The sequence below is a fragment of the Centropristis striata genome, chromosome 11 (assembly GCF_030273125.1).
Source record: "Centropristis striata isolate RG_2023a ecotype Rhode Island chromosome 11, C.striata_1.0, whole genome shotgun sequence".
Taxonomy (NCBI): Eukaryota; Metazoa; Chordata; class Actinopteri; order Perciformes; family Serranidae; genus Centropristis; species Centropristis striata.
The window spans coordinates 33,626,977-33,650,055 of record NC_081527.1 but is presented as its reverse complement, the minus strand read 5'-3'; the positions used below and the strand labels follow the sequence as shown (position 1 = coordinate 33,650,055).

At 37.8% G+C, this 23,079-nt stretch overlaps 3 protein-coding genes across 3 annotated transcripts; 2 read left to right on the top strand and 1 right to left on the bottom strand.

Annotated features, from left to right (window-relative positions):
• Positions 1-3,845: 3,845 nt before the first annotated feature.
• Positions 3,846-14,760, top strand: cdcp2 (CUB domain containing protein 2). Its single transcript, XM_059345280.1, has 7 exons — positions 3,846-3,959; positions 9,043-9,214; positions 9,469-9,816; positions 10,974-11,315; positions 12,898-13,251; positions 14,123-14,301; positions 14,431-14,760. The coding sequence occupies exons 2-7, from the start codon at positions 9,148-9,150 to the stop codon at positions 14,731-14,733; spliced, it is 1,593 nt and encodes a 530-aa protein (XP_059201263.1). The 5' UTR covers positions 3,846-3,959; positions 9,043-9,147; the 3' UTR covers positions 14,734-14,760.
• Positions 14,761-15,158: 398 nt separating this feature from the next.
• On the bottom strand, positions 15,159-17,234 carry tceanc2 (transcription elongation factor A (SII) N-terminal and central domain containing 2). The gene is made up of 4 exons (XM_059344879.1): positions 16,867-17,234; positions 16,436-16,577; positions 15,950-16,143; positions 15,159-15,683 (listed from the first exon to the last, which is right to left on the bottom strand). The coding sequence occupies exons 1-4, from the start codon at positions 16,963-16,965 to the stop codon at positions 15,495-15,497; spliced, it is 624 nt and encodes a 207-aa protein (XP_059200862.1). The 5' UTR covers positions 16,966-17,234; the 3' UTR covers positions 15,159-15,494.
• A 692-nt stretch (positions 17,235-17,926) lies between these two features.
• Positions 17,927-22,220, top strand: tmem59 (transmembrane protein 59). Its single transcript, XM_059344520.1, has 8 exons — positions 17,927-18,139; positions 18,369-18,474; positions 18,672-18,766; positions 18,855-19,007; positions 19,117-19,189; positions 20,012-20,132; positions 20,252-20,369; positions 21,474-22,220. The coding sequence occupies exons 1-8, from the start codon at positions 17,984-17,986 to the stop codon at positions 21,624-21,626; spliced, it is 975 nt and encodes a 324-aa protein (XP_059200503.1). The 5' UTR covers positions 17,927-17,983; the 3' UTR covers positions 21,627-22,220.
• The last annotated feature ends 859 nt before the right edge of the window (positions 22,221-23,079 follow it).

Sequence of the window (23,079 nt, the reverse complement as noted above, 5' to 3'; positions counted from 1 at the left end):
ATGAGTATATTAGGATATTGTTAGCCTCATAGCATATTTGCCTAAGTCGTATTTGAACGTTTCCGGGAAACAAGAAAAAACACAATTTTTAGTAAGCCCATTGGTATTTTTAATTGATATTGTAACAGTAAGTTCAAATAGAAATGTGAACAAGTTTGCATAAAAAATTAAACACATCGATTTCATAACAGATAAAAGTGACTTAGGCAGAATATGCCCTGACTAAGGCAATTTTTCTCTTACATATAAATAATGTAGTTTGGTTTGTATGTAGCGGCAAAAATGCCTAAGTCAAGGAGATGACTAAGGCAGAAAGTGATTTTGGACTCTAACAAGTGTTCTGATAGGTTGAGAACATGGGCAATAAGGCTGAAAGATGCAGCAGTGGTAGGAGAGTAAAGTTAGGCAGATATCACAATTTGGCCAAAAAATGACTTAGGCAATTATGCTATGAGGCTAACGATATGTTCAATAAAGGTTTGGTCAAGTCTAGGGAAACATCTTTATTTGGTTTTGGAACGGTTGTGGTCAGGGTTTGAAGAGACAAAAGTTCGGCAGGAAACAACAACAAACTCGCCCCCCTCCCTCTACAGACTTTGTGGCTCTATTACAACCAAACGCTATTTCATCTCTTTCTCCTGAAGAGACATAACTGCTGCGAGAGGACTTTGTCACTTGTACGCAAACATGTTTCTTTTTGGGCGTCTGCTGAAAGGACCAGTGCTTTCATTTTTTTCCTTGGGAGGACAGTCTCAATATGTTAAACCAACAGATTACAAGATTCACTTCAAAACATCAAAAAATGCAGCACACATAACAACTCTAATATTTTCAAGCCACTGCACTCATATTTGTCATCGAGTAACTGAGCTGTTTTTTGCGTCACTGATTCTTGTCCCCATCCTCTTCATCATTCCATTCCTTTAATTACTTGTGTGAATATTCATGCAAGATCATAGCAAGAGCAATCTTCTGATATAGCTGATGCATTATGAGTCAGATGTTTAGTACCCAGTGAGTAAAGGGTACTAAAACAGCTTAATCAAGTGCTCTTGCTAAGGGCCATAATTGTACTCTGTTTATATGCCAGGGTGCTCTTCTCCCCCACCCCCCTTTGAGTTCCTGTTATCTGGAGTATTTACACTGCAGCATCGCTATGTGAGTGATTAATTAAAAAGCTGTCGCTTTTTGCCCAAAACAACACAGCCGTCTAGACGCCTCAGTTGGAATTGATTTATAGAGCTCAGCTTTGATGCTATACTTTTGTGTGTTTGCTCTATGAAAAGCTGAGATAGATATATATTATCATTATGCAAAAACATTCCACTTGTCACAGATGAAAGTACATCTCAAACTGTGCCTTTCAAAATAACTTGCACAATTAGCAATGCTGAACTGATTAATATTGAAGTCACTGATGTAAACAAACAGCATCAGCAAATACTAGAAACGTGCCTAGTGCTTATGCTTGTCAATCAATTTGAGCAGGGTATCAGGTTCCAACCTGTTGTTTTGGTTTTGATAGAACGGCTGTCATTTAGTTTACAACAGAACTATAAGCAAAATAAAGATGACAGCTTAATTGCAGGGCTAAACTTCACCACAATCAACAGCAAAGATTGGGGAAACTAAATAAAAAATGCATTAAATACTGAACCCAAAGCCAACTATTGCAAGAAATACAATGTGATTTTCTTGTACCCATTGCATAAGCATGTCATTTTGAGCTTGGAGAAAATATTCCTGACCACCTACCCTATGTGTTACAAAGGCCATGTTGATCTTCCAATGACATCGATATTACAGGGAAATAACTATGTGAATGTTCTGTGCGCCAGACAACATGATGTTGAAAGCCAACATACAATTTAACCACCTGAGATGTGGTTTTAAGTAAGCAAAAGGAAAAACAAGCCAAATGAATGGCTTTCTAAATCCACCAATCCATCGCACATGCAGCAGCAAGCTGTCATGTTAGTACCATGTGGTAACGCAGCCCCATTATTTCTTTGAATGAGACTATGTCATTGACCAAGCAGAGTGCAGAGGAAAGGGGCTATAGCAGAAAGACATCCTGTCACATGGCAAAAATGTTCAACCTCACTGGCCAGTTATTTATATGGAAAGCACACTGATGGAAATCTGAATAAGCAATCAGTAGCTTACTCTTATTAAGACAATAGATGAGACCATCATGAGGATATTTCAGAGTTAAACCATCTTTATATCTCAATGTGCTGTAAACTATGGTGTGGTGTTTTGGCATCTAGCCTCCAAACCTTCAAACTCACAAATCTATTACTCAGGCCGACTTTACTGGATCATATTTCATCATCTCGCAGCTACCTGCAGCAACATGCCGTTTTCAATCTGACCACCTAACACTTGAGCTATGCAGCAGGTTTATTATATTGAGCATATAGAAATCAAATCTATTCATATATGGAAGGGGACAATTTAATCTATGAAAGGTGATGGCGGAATGATAAGTAGCATGACCAACATGTACGTCAAAACACATCCACTGTGATATAAAAGCCTCCTATGAAGCCAATATTGCTTGGAAATGATTATGTGAAGAGGCTGTGTGCAAGCTAACAATCATGTTTACATCCCTACAGCAACACAATCTAAGCCTCTAGTAGGACCCAGGTGTAACCTGAGGCAATAGGAAGCAACTTGCACAACCCATCCAATGCATTCTTCATCTTCGAATAAAACAATAGCATGAAACAAAACAAAAATGCACAGCCACATGAGGTAAATAGCTCACAACTGCACATTCATTGCAGCAAAATATCAAGAAACACCATACACATGACACTTTGTGTTAGCAGTGTTGTTACCTGCATTGCACAGAAACAAGACTTTGGCTTAATATGTATGACAACAAGCACTTACCTTAGCTTGGCCATTGTTGGGAAAGAGTCGTCAATGTCGTCCAACGTCTCAGACAGGAAACCCCCACTTGAAGCACATCTTTTTGTTCTTCACAAAGGCGTCCTGAAAGTGATATTTTGGGGCAGTTAACAAGCTAGCTTTCTTAAATGAAATGCTACATGATGAGTTAGCACAGTGGTTCCCAAACTGGGGGGCGTGACCCCTAGGGGGGGCCCAGGGTTAAAAAAAAAAAAGGGGGGGGGGGGGGGGCTAAATTTAGGCTAAATTTAAATAATTTAATTGTTCTCCAATGCTGCACTGTAAAAAATAAAATGTTTAATTTACGGTAACATACCGGCAGCTCACCGTAAAAATTACAGTGAGTGGGTTTTCTACTGTAAATTTAAATGTAAATATCAGCAAAAACTTTAATTTAGACTGAATATTCCAGTTATTTTTAGGGTAATTGTGTCATTCATTCACACATCATGGTATGTCTCCATACAACTTGCATGAAAATGTTATATTTTTACAGAAAAACTGAACTAAAAGTTAAAGTTTTGTGCTATGCTTTGATTAACGGTAATTAAAAGTGTCTAATAGGCCTACGGTGATATACATTTTTTTTTTCTGATGTAATTTGACAGTTTTATTGTTATTTCTATAAACATTTTTTACAGTTTGGTAAAAGCTAAATCAGATCATGACTCTACTCGAAATATTACAAATACAAAAAACAAGGATGAAAAAAAAAGACAAGACCATACTTGCTTGTTGTTTGGAGGGGGGGCTTGAAAGTATTTTTAGATAGAAAAAGGGGGGCCCAGTAGAAACACTTTCGGAACCACTGAGTTAGCAAATTATCAATATAGCAAACCAGGGGCATTGCTCTGACAGCTTAAAACTGCAACTGTTTGTTGTGGCCAACTTGGGGCTGCAAAAGCAATTTGGGAACGCTTCATTGACATGTCATCAGATTTTAAGTTGAAATGGCTGCCTTTTTAGCAGTTGCTCACCTACATATCCAGCAGATATGGAGCAGCATTCATTTGGGTCGTACCTTTGTGTACCTGGCGAATGTAAGTCCAATAATAGCCTACTGCTTTTGGCTTTTTAGCTCTGTTTTTTTTTTTTTTTTTTTTACCTACTCCTAAGGGAAATATCTGGCACTTCAGCCGGCTAGTCGCTAATTTCGTTTGTCTGTTTTTGGTGCTGGTCAGGTAAAACAGCGTAGCCTACTGTGATTAGAGACAGCTAACAGGTGTGCCTAAAAAGTGACAGTCCGCGGGAACGCGCACGTTTAAGCGTTACCGTTTATTACGTCTATTGCTGCTTTATCTGGATCCAGCAGCCATAACCTTCAAATACACATAACTCTAAGTCCGTCGTAACAGTAAAGATGTGTCTTTATCACCGTGTTATCACAACTTAAGAATTGGTAACATAAAATAGCTTTTTCAGGTATGATAGTTAGTGATTATAGAAAATAAGATAGTATTGTTTCATGTGTTTGTATGTGTTTGGTGTCTATATGTGTAATGCCCTTGTTTATATTAGACTACACTTTAAAAATTGTGGTTTTGTATAGTGCACTGAAAAATGCTCACTACCTTCTGTATGAAAAATGTTGCAGATTGTTGTTCATTAACAATGTGTCCTCATAATGCTGGTTTAAAAAACTTTATTTAGGTTATGTTTTTCTCTAAGTTGCTGTGGCCTATAAGTAATATATAAACTTAATTTCTAGGAGATTGAGTTGGGCGATAGGAGATTAAGGGAAAAGTATCAAACTTAACTGTATAATTGTTTTCAATTTTAATTATATAACAGTACTGTTTGTTGATGGAATTAGTCATATTTCTGACTCATCTAATTATCTTTTTGTCAGTTTTGGGGGCTTCAAAGTCAGAGGTGTACTATGTGTTCATTTTCAATTTTGTACTGTTCTATTGTAAGGTATAATTGGGTTAATTAAAATTATTTTTTCTTAGTTGTAACAGTAATGATCAAAATGTGTATAAGATTATCTAATACAGTGCAAAGTTTTGAGGAGAGAAGTCCCAATTATAACAGCTAAATCTTCAGTGTAAGCCTCTGAGCAGTGACTTACAATGTCTCATTATTTGCATTTTACTTTGTTTATGTGGTCATTTTCTGCAATTATTTTGGTACACCCTCACTATATGCCATTAAATGTGTTTTAAGAAGAAAAACAACCAGCAAAATAACACAATGTAGCAGAGTGGAGGTAGTAGTAGAACTTCTCAAGCGAAGTCGATTCTTTCTCCTCTCTGTTGCTTAGCCTAGATAACGGATTTCATTGCCCTCATAACCATAGAGGGAGGCTTAGCTCATTATGGTCCATAATCCAATCTGTGAGCTCTCTGATTTGGAGGTGCAATGACATATCAATATTGTCCTTGGTGGGGAGAGAGGATGGAAAATTTAACAAAGTGGCGAGAAAAAAAATGTTAACAAAATCACTGCAAGGAAGAAAAAACATCTCTGGCTGTAAGTGAGCACCAGCTGGGAATACAAGGTACAAGGTTGTAATGTTTTCTCTGTATTCATGCAGTTTGGCTGCACTCCTGCATAAAATGCCACCACTGCTATAGCAAGTTGATTGTGATGCTGAATACTCTGGGTGTCATTAAGTTGAGATCTGTTGCTACAAAATAAGCTTTTAGTGCAAAAATCCAACCTAAAAAACTGATGAAAAACTGTGCTGTCTGTGTACATCTAAACAGCATACAGCATACATTTATTCAGGGTTATCCTTAGGCACAAATACACCATGCATTAAAAAATATTAAAAGACAAATCATGCTAACCAAGACTCTATATCATCCTGAATACACTTGGAGATGGCATGGAGAGGTTCTGCCAGGCTGCAGGCTGTGTCAGAAACATTAACTTTTTATTGTCCTGTGACATTATGTGCTTATATATTCATATCATTTCCCCCTGACTGTCAGGAGCTTGAGAGAGCATTCGTCAGAGTGAGAAGTTACCAGCAGTCTCTGTAAAGATGTACCAGAATGTATCATAATCTGATTTGATGCGGAAAAAAAATATTTTGTAAACAGATTACGTTTTATTCAAATTTTTACTAAATGCCCACAAATATTAAGATTCCCATCATATGCGTTTGTGCTATTTGGATCAAAAGATGACAGATGCCATTGCTGTCAAGTGTCCCCGCCCACAACAACAACACACATATATAAATACTCCTCTCACTTGCCAACCAGTAAATCCTATCCACCTATGATTCAGTGTTAATAATAGATTTTGTTCAACTGCTGAATATAGCTAATTGTAACAAAATGCTCATTTCATGTGTTTTTGGAGAAAAATCATTCAATTAGGCTCTAAGAGGTATTCCAGTTCAAAAGGCTGCTTTTTGTTTGACTGACATTCTCCTTTATTCTCTTGGAATTTTCTTATACTTTCAGCCTTGTTTGTTTTTTGAGTATTTACTTGCTAATAGGTGATTTAATTGCTCTAAACAAACGATATCTTTCTGAAACACATTTCAGCACTGCCCAGTGCTCACATCCTTGAACAATGACAAGCTTTCAGAGAGGACAGAATTAAAATTCAAAGGCAAGGCGGTTCATTTTAGTTCCAGGAACCGCTGTGTGAAAAACACTTGACTGATTTTAATCACATTCTTATTTATTTCAGCTTAGAGCTCGGCATGGCTTTTTAAAAGCCAGTGGTGATTTTTCACTGTGTTTTCATAGTGCAACAGCACCATCTAGCAGGTCTCTGTGTACATTAGCTCTGCTAACTGAAGCCATTAGATATTCACTCTAAAAGCCCTGGCCTTCACGGCACTGCTGGAATAGCAAACATTCATTTGCAGAATAGGTTCTTTCTAAGAGTACTTTATCTCCCTGTCTATTATACACTCCACTGAGTGAGGATTATTGTTGCTTACATGTGTCTGCACTGTTCAGTTAAAAGACTACCAAACCAGGAGGAATGACTCACAGGATATGACTGGCATTTGGCAAATACAACAAAACGTCTCCGTCTGAGAGTGATTGCAGAATTTATCTAAGAAACAGAAAATAGAGTATAAACAAGCTTGCATCTTATTTTTAGAAATTATATTGTTTTGAAGTCACTATTCAGTGACTTATACTCTCTGTAGCTCAATTGGTTTGTAATGAAGCATTTCAAATTGATATAAGAATGTTTAAAAAATCATTTAAAAGCTTTATTAGATAAAGTAATGGGACAGAGGGGATTAAATTACTGAAAAAAATGTTGGAGTACTGAACTTTAGTTCATAGAACTGTACTTTTTGCTGAAATACATTTATTAGATTGCTGCAAATAGGTACTTTACTGTTAAAAAAGTTTTGTTTGCAAAATATGATGGGCTAATTAGATACCCAGTATGATGCACCACTAAAAATTTAGACAGCCCAGGATGTAGGATGTAATTTTCTTCTACTTAAATGCGATCTGCAGGTGTGAGCCACAGCAGCAACAGAAGCAGGACAGAGGCAGGAAGCATTCCTCGCAGCAGGTGCTTTTGTTTTTGATTACATTAAAATGCAAATGCTTAAACACTTTTACTTAAGCGAGATTTGAATGCAAGATGACTGCTTAAAGTGGAATATTAAAGTGGTGTTGATACTTAAAGGAACAGCAGGTGATACATCATTGGAGAGTTAGATGAGAAGGTCAATAACACTTTGTCCGTTAAATATGAAGCTACTGTTAGGAGACAGTTGGCTTAGGTTAGCATTAGGGGAGACTCGAGGACGCCACTGCTCCTGTACAAGAGATATTTACCCACATAACTCCAACTCCAATTACAATAATTACATGCAACATGTTCATTAGTGGCAGCAGGTTTTTTTTCATCCTTTGGACAACTGCTGCATCCATTTTCCAATTTTTGTGCAGAGCTAAGCTAACAGTCTTCTGGCTGAGGAGTAATGATCTTTTCATCTAACGTTCTCAAAGATAGCAAATAAGCCTATTTCCCCAAATGTTGAGAATTATATGAGGGATTTATGAATGTCTGCATGCACTCTGTTATTTGTATATCTGTTATTTGTCCACTTACTGGTGCATCTCAATGAATTAGAATATCATAGAAAAGTTTATTTATGTCAGTAATTAAATTCAATAAGTGAAAATAACACATTATATAGATCCATTACACACAGAATATAACATTTCATGTCTTAATTTATTTAATTTCTTCTAATTATAATGATTGTGGCTTACATTTAATGAAGACCTAAAATTCAGTGTCTCAAAAAAAAAAATGAATATTACAAAAGACCAATTCTAAAAAGTATGTTTAATATGGAAATGTTGGCCTCTGAAAGTATGTCCATCTATATGACTCAATAATTGGTTGGGGCTGTTTGACTTGATCTACTGGAAATGGACTTTTCCATCATATTCCAATGTATTGAGATGCACCTGTATTAGGTTATTCTGGAACTTTCAACCGCATATCATGGTGTTCCCTCATCTAAAGCAACTCAGAATACATTTTTCTTTTTTTTAATTATTATTTACAAGATCAAAAATGAACTTTTGTTCTCACTTATATGCTGTATTTCTCAGTATGACTCAGTAGTAGCAGCTATTATAACAGCAACATAGCATTTGATGCCACCATCCAATAAACCAGCTAATATTAAGCCTCATCTTTATTTTCATACTCGACACATCTAACGCGCCGGTGCATTTCTCCATAAACTCACATTTCCAATCAAAGTTCAAAAGATGTTGATGTCTTTTTGTGTCGTTCTGAAGCTGCTTTTACACGAGAAAAACAAAGTCTACACCGTGCCCCTTACTCCACAACATCAATAGTTCTGAGTTCTTCTCTTCCTCACGTCGCTCTAATGAAGCCATTTATACTAGTGACAAATGTGATCATTCTCCTCTCTTTCTTCCTGTCTCTCTTATCAACTCCACTTGCAGCTTGTGTGCAGTGTGTGTGTGTGTGACCATCATTAAAAATGTATAGCATCTCTCCAAACAGTGTCCTGACAAGCCACTCACGCTTATTGGATACCAGTCATTAAAATTTAGCGAAGAGGCCAAAGCGCGGCCTATGTAGGTATCAGGTTTCTCATTCAGGCTGGCTGCAGATGAATTTTTCAAAGTCCTATTACCTCTACAGGCTCCGCTGCTGATGTCTCAAGGCTGTGCGCTCTGACACTGCTGTTGTTTGTCTCTGCTGGTATTGTAGCTAAAGCGTGACAAAAGCCGAATCAACAATAACAACATGAGTCTCAGGGTGGCCATACTGACTCATTTACTACTGCTTGTTGACAAGGCTGATTCTAAAAAAGGTGAGTTGCCATTTGTTATCTTGATGGAGCAAAGCTTTAATTTGATGGAAGTGCTTTATCTTGCAGCTACTGTATATATAGAGAAAGTTGGGCCTCAATTGTTCAATGTCAGCTTGTAATACACTTTCAGAGGTAGTCCCAGGTCGCAAGAAAAAAAGTAAAATAAGTAAGAAAGTAAAGAAAGAGCCATCAATCTCATTTGTAATCTTTTTCCACCTGAGTTGTAACTGAGTCTTTGTTTTTGTAATTTTAAGGTGTTAAATGTGGAGGAATCCTCTCAGCTCCATCTGGCAATATCTCCAGTCCAAACTTCCCAGGCCTGTATCCCTACAACATTGACTGTTCCTGGCTAATTGTGGTGGCAGAAGGCTCCTCAGTCCTCCTCACTTTTCACCACTTTGAACTGGAGTACCATGCCAACTGCGCTTACGACTACATCAAGATCTACAATGGCATATCTGCAGATGAGGGCAACCTCCTCGGGACATTTTGCGGTGACATCTCCCCTCCACAGTTCACCTCCTCTTGGAATGTCATGTCCATCATCTTCCATTCGGACCGCTATGTGGCCTACAGGGGCTTCAGTGTTGGCTACAGAAAAGGTAACTCGTTATATTTGATGCAATATGACAGGGGTCAATGAGCTACTGCCAAAAAACTTGAGTTGATTTTTTTTGGCAATGCCAGATTTTCATGGCTTTTCGCTAAAACTTGTTGACCTTAAACTCACTGGTGAACTTAGATCTCACCAAAGCATTATACAGAAACAGGAGTCTGCAGACATGCTAATGCAAGCACATTTAGGTGTTTAGATAATATCCCATATTTGTTATAGATAATGTGGCATTTAAAGTTATTGTGTTAGCATGCAACATTTGTTAGCATTTAGTAGCATTAGCACTTAGTCTCACATAGCCAGACCTAGCCCCACAGTGCTAGAGATGGGTCTGGCTCCACATCTTATTCCGAGAAGAGGGGAAAACACCATCCAGTGTTTGTATTTCTTTAAACCAATCACAATCATCTTCACTGTGGTGCTACGCCCAGGTAGAGTGATGGTGCTCTGCAAAATAGGTAGCTCAGGTAGCAGGCATTTAGTCATGAAGTAAAATATTTAGCAAACATTTCAGTGCTTGATGAAAGGTTACAGTTCATCTTCTGGGGATCATGAATGTGGAAAGCCAATTTCACAGCAATCCCTTCAGTACTTTTAGTAAAAATAACTTAAATGTTAATCTGGAGGAGAAGTATTTATCATCTTGGGAACTTGTATACAGTACAGGCCAAAAGTTTGGACACACCTTCTCATTCAATGTTTTTCCTTTATTTTCATGACTACTGACATTGTAAATTCATCAAAACTATTAATGAACACATGTGGAATTATGTACTTAACAAAAAAGTGTGAAATAACTGAAAACATGTCTTATATTCTAGTAAGCAAAGTTAGTGGCTACATTGAGGAATCTAAAATACATGTTTTCAGTTATTTCACACTTTTTTTGTTAAGTACATAATTCCATATGTGTTTATTCATAGTTTTGATGCCTTCAGTGAGAATCTACAATGTAAATAGTCATGAAAATAAAGAAAAACGCATTGAATGAGAAGGTGTGTCCAAACTTTTGGCCTGTACTGTACCTCTGCAATCTTTACAACCCTCCCTTGAAGATTTTGCACCCATTTACTGCCATCTGTAGTGTTGCTCATTTTCAAAAAACAAAACTGTGAGATGCATGTGGTTTTCCTTGCCCTCTAGATATGTGCGGTGGAGTCCTAACTGGCCTATCAGGTGTGATCTCGAGTCCAGGGTACCCTCAGGAGTACAGCAACGATGCCGACTGCTCTTGGGCAATCCATGTTTCCAACACCAGCGTGGTCACCTTGGTCTTCTTGGACTTCCAGCTAGAAAACAACGAGGGATGTAATTTTGACTTTGTCGCGCTGTTTGATGGCCCAACAGTCACTCATCGCCACCTGGGCAAGTACTGCGGGGCGGATAAACCCCCCATCATAGTCACCACCTCCAACCACCTCCTGGTGATCTTCAAGTCTGACTTCAACATTGGTGGACGTGGGTTCAAGGCTTACTATTACTCAGGTAGGAAAGTTTGATGTAAACAGTTGTATTCCAAACTCTTCACACCAGTGTGCAACATAAACTTCTTTCATTTTTAATAACCCCCTTGCCTTTCCGTGTTTTTTGGTGTAACTGCAGGAATTTGGAAATGTAAAAAGGACACTTATCAACGTGACATGCTATTACTCTGTCAAACTTTTGGGTTTACATAAAGCATCCTTTTCATTCGCCTATTCATAACAGAAAAGCTTCCATGAAATCCAAGGGAGAAGTAAAGAAAAAAACACATTATGTCATACTGAAAGTCTGAAACAAGGCACATGAAAGACCTAGAACTTGACACAAAAGATCCTGTCATCTGATGAAATGAAAATTGAACACCTCTGCTACAATGCAAAGCACTTTCTCTGAATAGAGCAGAGCTCATCACCCGTCTCACACCACCCTTAATACGAACAAGAAAAAATGTACCCAAAGTAAAGTCCTTGAGAGTTCAAGCCGAAGCCCAGACTTGAATCCAATTGAAACACTGCAGAATAACTTTCAGACAGCTGATCACAGACTGTCCCCATTTGACCTTGTTGAGCATAAACCAAATGGCAAGAAGGTGAAAATCCTTGAAAAACACAGTTGCAAAGGAACACTGACACATATTTAATTTTACCATATCATTACTCTGCATTTTTATATGAATAGTGTTTGAAATCCTTAAATGTCATGCTTTTAAAGGAATAGGGGGGTTTATGCTTTTGGGGGAATTTTTTTTGAAGAGTTATATGAGAAAATTGATACAATTCTCATGTCCAATGAATACAGAGAGTTGTTGGTAAGTATAGCTTAGCCTGGCTCTGTCTGAAGATAACAAAATGTGCACCCCTCTCATGCTCGCTACCTCACATTCAATTATATTATTTTGTTTGTTTGATATGTTCAAAACCTTGGATCTAAACCCCCCCACCCCCCAAAAAAACCCACTTTGGTACTTGGCTATTTCTTGGTCTGGTGCAGTAACCAGGCTATCTTTTCCCCCTTTGTTTCTTGTCTTCATTAGATTAGATTAGATTAGATTAGATAAAATTATACTTAATTGATCCCACATTGGGGAAATTTACTCATCACAGCAGCAAAAACAGAAGCAAAAGTTGTGAATATAAATTACAGGGGAAAAAATGAAAGAATTAAAAAGGGCAAACACAACAGACAGAAAAGTCCTTAAACATGTACAATAAACAAAGACAAATAACAAACAAGTGCAAAGACGAGCAATAAGAGTACTAAAACGATGCTAAGATAAGTTAACCAGGTGCAGGCTTATGCTTTATACTTATTGTACACTAATACATTGATTTCAATCCTCTCACCTAACTCTTAACAAGAAAATGAAAAAGCAATTCTCCTAAAATGTAGAGTTTTCCTTTAAATTGTGAAGGAGTTATCTTCTTTTTTGTCCATAACTTCTATAAACATAAACTTTTACTTTTGTCACTTGTATCAAACAGTGAATGCAGCACTCTAATGCTCCTTTACTGCACTGATGCCACTGTAGTGCTCAAATAAAAAAAATAAGTTTGACGTACTTATCTGATGAGCTTTACTTTAACAGGTGAATGCCAGCAGGTCCTGTCAGCGGTAAATGGCAACTTCAGCAGCCCACATTTCCCACGCATCTACCCGAACAACATCAACTGCCACTGGAGCATCACTCTAGCAGCTGGGTACCGCATCAAACTCTACTTCCCTGTCATGGACTTGGAAGACCGCAACAGTTTGTCAGACGAGTGTGACTATGACTCTGTTGCTGTGTACGACGGGGACAGTCAGACGGACACCCTGCTGGGACGCTGGTGTGGCAGGGAGAAGCCTCCCTTTCTCGTCTCAAAGGGCAACAAGTTGCTGGTGGTCCTCAGCACAGACAGAAATGAGGCTCATAGAGGATTCACTGCCTCTTATCTTGGAGGTAAATGTGCCCTATGTAGGCATCTGTTCTCAATTATCTGTCGTACTGTGAATTCTACCATACTACTTTGTGGGCTGGTGGTTTTAAAGGATAGTTTTTTTTTTTTTAAGTGCGGTTGTACAAGGTACTTATCTATAGTCAGTGTCAGAGTCACTGGCACTTAAGCTAAGCAATGTTCCACTGAGGACTGGCAGCAGCAAAACATACAGTATTTTAGATACCTATAAAAACAAGAAAACACTATGAGATTAAATGTACACTGTATTTAGAATAATTTCAGTGCTTTAAAATTATGTCATCTCTATTTCAGTTTGGATGGGAGAAACTGAAGCCATTCTGTGCTATTGTCAAAGCCACCAGACTCCATTAACAAAAACAGTAATTTTAACTCGCAGAACACAGGGATTTCTGGTCTAGTGCTGTGAGACTTTGGATAATCTAACAAAACCCTTTAATAAAACACCAATGTCTAACAATAATAGAAACAAATTCACTGATCGTGGCAGTGGTAAACGGGCAACTTTTCTGCTCTGTGAAGTAAATTTCCTGTTAACGAGAGCACAGATAACAGCTTTTTTTGTTCCCCCTGCTTAAACTTAGAACGGCTGTCTAAGGGCAAGGTAAAAGCTGGAAATATTTTATTTATAGCATTCATTTAAACTGATATTGATTTTTTCAGGTGAACGTCTTCTGTGCTGGTAAAACTGCCTGTTTCTCCCTGATACAACCTCACTTAAAAAAATCCAGACTATCCCTTTAAATCCTGCATCCCCTACTGAATACAATGTTTGGTCTAATTCTCAGCTAAATATTCCATCGATAAGCCCATCACTACCTAAAATGCAGTCTTTTTTTCTCCCCTCAATCCAAGTGGTACCTGTAAACGTGAGCTGCACAAGATCAGAATTCACCATATTGATACCACAGCAGTTCTTACCTCAGCTGGACCGTGAGAGCATCTACCTGGGAGATCCCACCTGTGCAGCCCAGTTGACCACCACCTCATATAAGATTCTTGCACAGTTTGTGAGCTGTGGTACTGTTGGCCAGGTGACTAGCCACAGTCTCTTACCACTTACTGGTACATCATAATAGGCAATGATAGCTGTAAAAGACATCGATTTCTAACAGACATTAGTGACTCAGTTCCTTCTATTAAAACTGCTTATCCCCTTACAGAAACTCCGAAACATCACCATGCTGGTAAACAAACTCTACATTGATTTCTCTGACGGGAAGCAGCAGAATGTGCAAGAATATAAAGTGCAGTGTGATGTCCTGCGGAAGATAGCATCGGTGTCCATCATTTCAGCAGAGGAGCGCCATCTGGAGGAGCAGGCCCAGCAAACTGACAATGATAGTAAAGAGGAGGTAGAAGAAACAATAGTTCCTCATGACCTTAGCGATATTGTCTTCATTGGCATCTGTGTTCTGGCTGTTATTCTCATGGTAATCGCTATTGTTTGGCTGGTGCTGCTTTAATATGTATATTGTACAGTATATACAGTACAGGCCAAAAATTTGGACACACCTTCTCATTCAATGTGTTTCCTTTATTTTCATGACTATTTACATTGTAGATTCATCAAACTATTAATCAACACATGTGGAATTATGTACTTAACAAAAAAGTGTGAAATAACTGAAAACATGTCTTATATTCTAGTAAGCAAAGGGTGGTTACTTTGAGGAATCTAAAATACAAGACATGTTTTCAGTTATTTCACACTTTTTTGTTAAGTACATAATTCCATATGTGTTCATTCATAGTTTTGATGCCGTCAGTGAGAATCTGCAATGTAAATAGTCATGAAAATAAAGAAAACGCATTGAATGAGAAGGTGTGTCCAAACTTTTGGCCTGTACTGTACATATGGTTTTATCCAACAAAGAAAGGACTCAAATGCTGAAGTTGTCATATTTTCAATCATGTTCACCAACAATATAAAAACAGATCATTAAAATTTTAAATCCATGGTTCCAGTACAAAATAATGGCATTATAATCACAACCAATAATAAATTAAATATTACTGACAGTGATTTACATGCATTTATAAAACAGTGTCAGGCTGCTGATGTGCCACGAAATGTAAACATGTTTTATATCTCCTTTATAGAAAATAAAGAAAATTAAAAAAATAAAATGTGTGCATGTATGCTCTAAAAACCTTGACACATTTCAAGTAAAACACCCATAAGTCATTAATATGCAGTGGGAGGCTCAGCCCAATTCATCATCAGTTATTTCTTGTATTTAGAAACCAGCTGGTCCACTGACATTGTGTTGTCCTTCACTTGAGTCCTGATCTCCGGGTTGTGTTTGAAAGCGAACACCAGGGCTCTAACAGTCCGTCTGTATGAGCTGCTGACTAGCCGAGAGCTCTGGTGAAATATTTCTCTCTCAATGTTGTCTATAAGTCCAGAATCCTCCTGTAGGTCAGATTATAGAAGACAAAAAACAAGGATATATGAGCAAACAGATGAAAGATGTCAATCAAATGTCAGCATACATACTCTATGTCTTTGTAACAGTTATTCTAAACATTTTTACTTGTGGTATGGGTTCAAACTCCTCCGTCGCTTTATATTCTCAAACTTTCACAACCAATATGATAATATAGATGTAAATGAAAGGGGGAATAAACAGAATGAGTAGAACAGATTATATTAGTCTTCATTGAGATGCTCTATCTCACCTTGACCTCCAGGGCCTCAGACATTAGTCGTCTAGCATTGCTCCTGAGTCCTTCAGATTGTTTGTCGGAGCGCACTTCAATAGAGGGCTTATTGGAATTCTCCTCAATGAATGTCCTCCAGTCAGTGTAAACCTTTGCCGCCATTGAGCTCACCTCAGGGTCCAGATGCTTCCGCATTTTGTTGACAGTGTGACCTTAGACGAGGGAGAGGTTTTCACAAGGTGGTGAACTAATTTGTGTAATGTGAATTTGATACAAGACCCTGCATGCATACTGTTTGCTCTTTTGAGTAATAATGTTGCTGAAGCAATGCAGTGAAAGCAAACTCTGAACTTGAACTGTTTATAAAGTGAGCTCAAAAATGACTCTTTGATAATATGTGAACTTTACCATACATGTTTATGCTTTTTCCAAAGCAATTGTGCTTTGTGTCAGCATTGCAACGAGCAAATTGTGAAATGCATTTTGAAGTGTTTCTCAGTCTACCTATTTTAGTGGACTTGAGCACCTCCCTGGATGGGATCTTCTTGCTCAGCTCTGTCAGGGCAGTCAGCAGGTTGTCCTTGCTCTGTTCTGGCAGCTCCAACATGGACTTGTAGCGCTGAATATCCTCAATCACAACAACCCTCTATAACAGACACAAGGGAAATTAATTTGAGTAGGTCACACGGTAATACTGGTTTTGCATTATTCACGGATGGATGGATGGATGGATGGATGGATAGATGGATAGATGGATAGATAGATAGATAGATTGATTACTTTATTTATCCCAAGCTGGGAAATTACAGCGTAGCAGCAGCATTACACACAGAGACGATGACAACACAATTTAATAAAAAGAACAACCTAGGCATACTTCAAGCAATAAAATATAAAAATACAATAAAAAATAAAGTATAGGACTAATAGCTCACCCGTAAAGATTCAATTGTAGCTTGCTTGTAAACCTTTTCGTTGCTTCGCGATTTTTTAGGTGTTTCCCCTTTGGGAAGCCGCACTACAAACTTGTCCATTCTTATCTTAACAGATATTCAATTAAAGGGAATTGGTTGCAGTCAGAAGGATGGTCCACACAACCGGTGCTAACTATAGTTAGCAGTTAGCTACCTGATTACTTTAACCCATCAAACTTTGATTTCCGTTTGAAATTGAATATAATAAAGGCATTGCTAGCCTCAAAGAAGTCATTCGTTCATACTTCACGGATTAATGGTTGCCCTTTTAAAAAAATCTGTTTACTAAAGCTAGCTAACTGCAGCTGAAAAGCTAAGGTAAACAGTAGCAACTGATGTTGCTTTTAAGTGTTGTCGGAAGTAATAGAGGCGACCCAACAAGGTGGGAAATGAGAAAATTGTTAAGAAGCCTAGTGCACATGGTACAAAATTCACTCAATAAAATGCATCATATTTATTAATTCAGAAAATAAATAAATAATAATAAAAAACATATATGAAACACCTCATTACAATTTAACGTCTTTTTATCATTGTGTATTTAATCTCTGAGTGAAATATTGCAGTCTTTTGCCTTGTGTTTACCATGCAAGTTGAGATCGTAATGATGATTTAGAAAATAAGAACGATATATTGTGCAGTCCTATTATGTAAACCATTATTGCCTGTCTAATTTTGCTCATATGTTTTATGAATATGCAAAAAAAATAGTGTATCAGTGTATATTCTGCATTGTGCTGCAGCAGAAAGTATTTCTGTACAACTTGAGTTTATATAATGTATGCATATTTAATAATGAAACAACATACAAGATACTTTTCTAATCATACACAAAACTAGGGGGGAAACAACATATGTCTAATAAGAGGGGAATAGTTGGGAAAACAAAATCAAACAATAAGATTACATGTTTGGTTTGATATACTACATTTGAAGAATCAAGGAATTTACGAGGAACACTTAAACTCAGCAAAACATTTTGTAACAGTCTCGCGTGAGCCTAAGTTCCCGCGAGATAACAGGCCGATTAAAGAGGAGGAAGACGAGCGTGTTATTTGTTTAGGTTTGCTTGGACAAAATGGGGACTCTTTCCTGCTTGGTTTGCATGTCTGGGCTATTCGTCCTGCTTGCGTGCACATCAGCATCTTCCGATGTTTTTGATAGTGTTCTTGGAAATACAGCATCCTGCCATAAATCATGTGAAATGACATACAGTTTGCACACGTATCCACGGGTGAGTAGTCCTCTCGATGGGAAAAGTAATGTCTGCTAGCGTTAGCTAACGTTTGGTTAACTTGGCGAGCAAAAGTAGGCCTGCATGCTTCACTTTGTGACAGCTCCTTCTGTTTAGTTAAATGTTGTTTGTGAAGGAGCGCTTATGAGTTCTGTGGAAAGTTAAAAGTGCGCCATAATTCGCGGTTATTTGTCGATGTGATCAACTGGTGTTGTGGTTTGTTTTGTAGGAGGAGGAACTCTATGCCTGTCAGAGAGGCTGCCGTCTGTTCTCCATTTGTCAGTTTGTTCGTGATAGTGAAGATCTGAATCAAACCAAATCTGAGTGTGAATCAAGTAAGCTATGCCCTAAGTCTGTGACCTATTTACTTAACCATATACAGTGTCCACACCTCTGTGTAATCACATTCCGTAAAGCTATAAATGTGTTCCTTTACAAGCCCATCTTCTATAAAATGTGGACATCTGGCACTTCCTTGTTTGTAATCCTGTTTTACCATTTGTCACCTCTCACCACCTACAAACTAACGCAGCCTGTCGTGAAGCCTACACCCAGTCTGATGAGCAGTATGCATGCAACCTGGGCTGTCAGAATCAGCTGCCATTTGCAGAGCAACGCCATGAACAGGTATGAGTACAGACCAATCACCTAATGTCTATAAAGGTACACAAAACAGCAGTGTCCTCAGTATTGTTTGGGCTGTTTTTTTTTCCAGTTGGAGGCTATGATGCCTAGGATTCACCTGTTGCACCCACTGACTCTGGTCAGAGGGTTTTGGGAGGATGTAATGAGTCAGGCTCACAGCTTCATCACCTCCACATGGACATTCTACCTCCAGGCTGATGATGGCAAAGTTGTCATTTTCCAGGTATTATATTGAGTAGAACATGAAAAGAATACTTGGCATTCTGTTGCTGTGCAAATGTATTGAAGATCACTCTTCCAGATCTGATTTTTTTTCTTTTTCTGTCCAATAGACTGAACCACAAGTCAGGTTCTTTTCTCAGCTTGAAGTGGAAAAAGATGAAAACGAGGAGCCACAAGGAAGCTGTAAGTGCTACATTTAAAAAAACAAAACACTGGATAAAGTTGGTGACATTCTCTACATTTTGTTTATTGTAAATACATCTTTAAATAATCAACAATAAAAGCATTAATAAAATTATCGCCTGTATAGTCAGAACCTTATTAAGTGTATTCCTCGGTGACTGCCATTGTTGTCCCAGAAAACGCATTAGTGAGCCATATAGCTGCGAAGGGTGACATGTCCCTTCATTGTGATGAATAGGTTATTTTCAGCCAATCTCACACACCATCCTGCTGCCATCTATACTCACTAGCACACCAAAATTTTAATAATACACGGTTGAAAATGGTCCCCACAAGTGCATTTTTACTGTCATTAAAGTGAGGTTTGCTAAAAACCAGAGTGCCCAGCTCTTTTAGAAAATACTGGGGTTTTTTTTACATAAAATTCTAGATCTATAAACAGTTTGGCATCTTTAGAGGCTGCAAATGGAGTAGAAGCTGGGTTATTTTTGAAAAGGACAACGAAAGGAGAAGGGAAAAGCCGGCCATATTGGCGAGAGAATGTGGGGATGAAGAGGCACATTTTCAGAAATGTGTGCTTATAATGGCCCCTTAAGTGCCACCTATATAGTAATGCAGTGGAAAGTACTGAGACAGATTTTGGTCTTTCACAATGACAAAAATTTAGAGTAATTCCAGACTTTCTTTCAAAATCAGTGTTCATCTTAAAAATGCCTAAATCAAGGCTTTATTTTCACACATTATCTAAATGTAAGATGACACAACAATATTACACAGATCAAATTTGTGCATGTCAATTAACATTAATCTCTTATTTTCTAGTCCCTGGGTTGAGCCCAGTTTACAAAGAATATCACCGCACTTTAATCCAGGAGAGGGACAGAGATCTGACTGGGGACCGCAGCTACGATGATGAATACAACCTCTTCAGCTGTCTTTCAAGGTTGGTTAGCACACATTTATCTCCGTTGTCAAGGGAGTTAAATTGTTTAACTTGCTTCGTAGAGCATGACATTAACAGCACCAGCCACACAAGTTTAATATTTGTACTTTTCTCTTCAGAAATCCTTGGCTACCTGGGTGGATCCTAACCACAACTCTGGTCCTGTCTGTGCTGGTGCTGATCTGGATCTGCTGTGCCACTGTGGCCACTGCTGTAGACCAGTATGTACCTGCTGAGGTAAGTTCTGTGCTGCCTTTTAAGGCATGTTAATGTTTGTTATTATTTTTAAAATGGCAATTGGGATTGTGTCCCGAATAAGTTAAAAGACTAGTTTGACATCTCATGGAAATTCGAGAAGAACTATACGCGTCATGTCTGTAGAGCAAATATGTGGCAGGAGCAAGCAACTGGTTAGCTTAGCTTGGCACAAAGACTGGAAACTGGAAAATGGTCCAAAGGTAACTAAATCCACCTAGTAGCACCTTCGCTGCAAGGTTTAATCTGTGCAAAAGCAGAAGGGTTTCCATTGGTAGTTTAGCATTTCTACACTTACATTTTTGTGCAAATTGAACAAAGGAGAAATAACATTTTGTTACCTTTGGACAGTCATGCTAACTGTTTTTTGTCATTTGTGCTAAGCTAACTGGCCTGAGTGCATTGATCTTCTCATCCACCTCTCAGGGAAAAAGTGAATGGGCGTGTTTCTCAAAATGCTTAAAAATTCTGCAAGGCGTTTGTAATGTGAACCAGACTGTTTGAAATACAGAACATACAAATTTTCTTGTTTTCTATATTTAACATCTTGCTTTATAATAAAGTCGATGATTTTAGTTACAACCCTGATTCCAAAGAAGTTAGGGCACTGTGTAAATTAACACAGAATGCATCATGTTTAGAATGTATATTTACAATTTCAGTTTTAATATTAACCTCTTAAAACTCATCTACCAGGCAAGGGGTGGGATTAGGATTTAATATTGAGCCAAACTTTTTCACAGAAAGGCCAAAAAACATGAATGAAGCTTTGCTTGAAAGGTAACACCTACTAATTTCTGCAATTGTGCTTGACTAGTACAACCAAACCTACATCAGTTTAAAAAAAGGAAAAATATTTTAGGTTTATCCCTTCATCTACCCTTTTATCTTTTGTCCAGTTTTCAATTGACTATGTCAAAAACGATTTGCAAATCATTGCATTGTCTTTTTTATTTATGTTCTAACCAGTGTCCCAACTTTTTGGGTTGTATATTCAAATTATCTTTTACATGGAACAAGTACTATTTGATCAAAAATCTTGATAGGCCAAAACAATATTTCAATAGTTTCATTTTTTTCTTTCAGAAATTGAGCATCTATGGCGACATGGAGTTTGTGAAGGAAAAGAAACTGACTCCGTACCCAGCATCCTCCCTGCTGATCATTACCTCCAAAGGCCCAGAGGAAGAGGCCGGGCCACTCCCCTCCAAAGTCGACCTGGGCCAGTCCGACATCTAGAAGCCAAAGCTGTAGCAGAGAAGGGATTTCCTTTTTTTTAAAGAATAATATTTAGTTGATTTTTATTCTCTGGCACAAGACCTGTGCTTCTTGTGGTATTGGAGTAACTACATGCAGAAGATTTTATATTACTGATATAATGTCTCGTCTCCCTTTTTTGATGCTTTTAAAATTGGAGTGATGAAAAGGTATTTTTTTTTCTGTATATTGGTATAATTGAGGCATTATAGCGTAGCGATGACAAGACAAGTAAAACAAATCTCGGGATTTTTCTTCAATTTCGATGTGCGTATTAGCTCCCTGGTGGTGTGCTTATGTTGTTGAATAATAGTTAAATGAACTATGTGACTTGAAGTGATGCAGGTTTCAACCTATACCCTCAACTTTTGGTTAAATAGATGTGCTAATATTGCAGACTCTCCCCGTTTGTTCTCATGTTTCTACTGCCGTGATTTACAGATGTTGAATTTTACAATAAAGTTCTATGCTCTTAATCTTACTTAATAGTGACGGTACACACAGTAGGTCTTTACTGCTTCACTGTTGTCTTTTAATAATGAATCAGAATTAAAAACTATGGAGTGACGCTATTGACATGTGTGTGCCTTTGCCTTTTTTATTCATTACATTCTGTAGGTAAGATGGAGTCCACTGATAAACAAATGCAACATTACAAAAACCTTCAAGGGGAGATATTTAGAAGAGAGCCCTTTAATTCTTAGTCAAACTACACTGTTCAGGTTACAATGCTTGAAAGTCTTATTTGCATCTCCAGCATTACATTGCTTCATTTTTAACAAGTTCTGATGGAAACTGAGAAACTCAGGAAACCATTTATTGTGAAAATAATTTAAACATATTGTGTATTTACTATAGGCATTATGTAGTTGGATAGTCCATCTGTACTAAAAATGAATTTCCTCAATTTTGGAACAAATCCTTAGACTCAAGGATGAACTGAGTGTAGGACACTGTGCACAAAATATGTTTTGGGCCATATCACAAAAACTCATACACTGACAAAATTCCAAGCAAATATCCACTATTTTCTAATGATGTGATTACATTTTATATTCATAAGGTCAACTTCACTTTGACATAAAAAAAAAAAATCTGCATTCCAACACCAAAAAGGATCAGAATTGGAGATATCTGGTCAGATACTGAATTGGTGACACTAATCTAAGGAGCCCACCTTAATGAATTGTCACACAAGTTGCTTACCACTGGAACTTAATGATGTAATCTTAAAATACACATCTTAATTATACACAGCCTACAAAGACATTTTCCTAGCTTGCCTTGGTGTAAATATCCTCAATTTGTGATCATCTAAATGACGTGGACTGCTCTCAGGTGACGTGTCAAAGAAGCAGCAATTGAACTGTACGTAAAAGATTAAATATATGGCTGAATTAACCTACAAAGCCCCCTATTAACTCCCCCTTTCTTC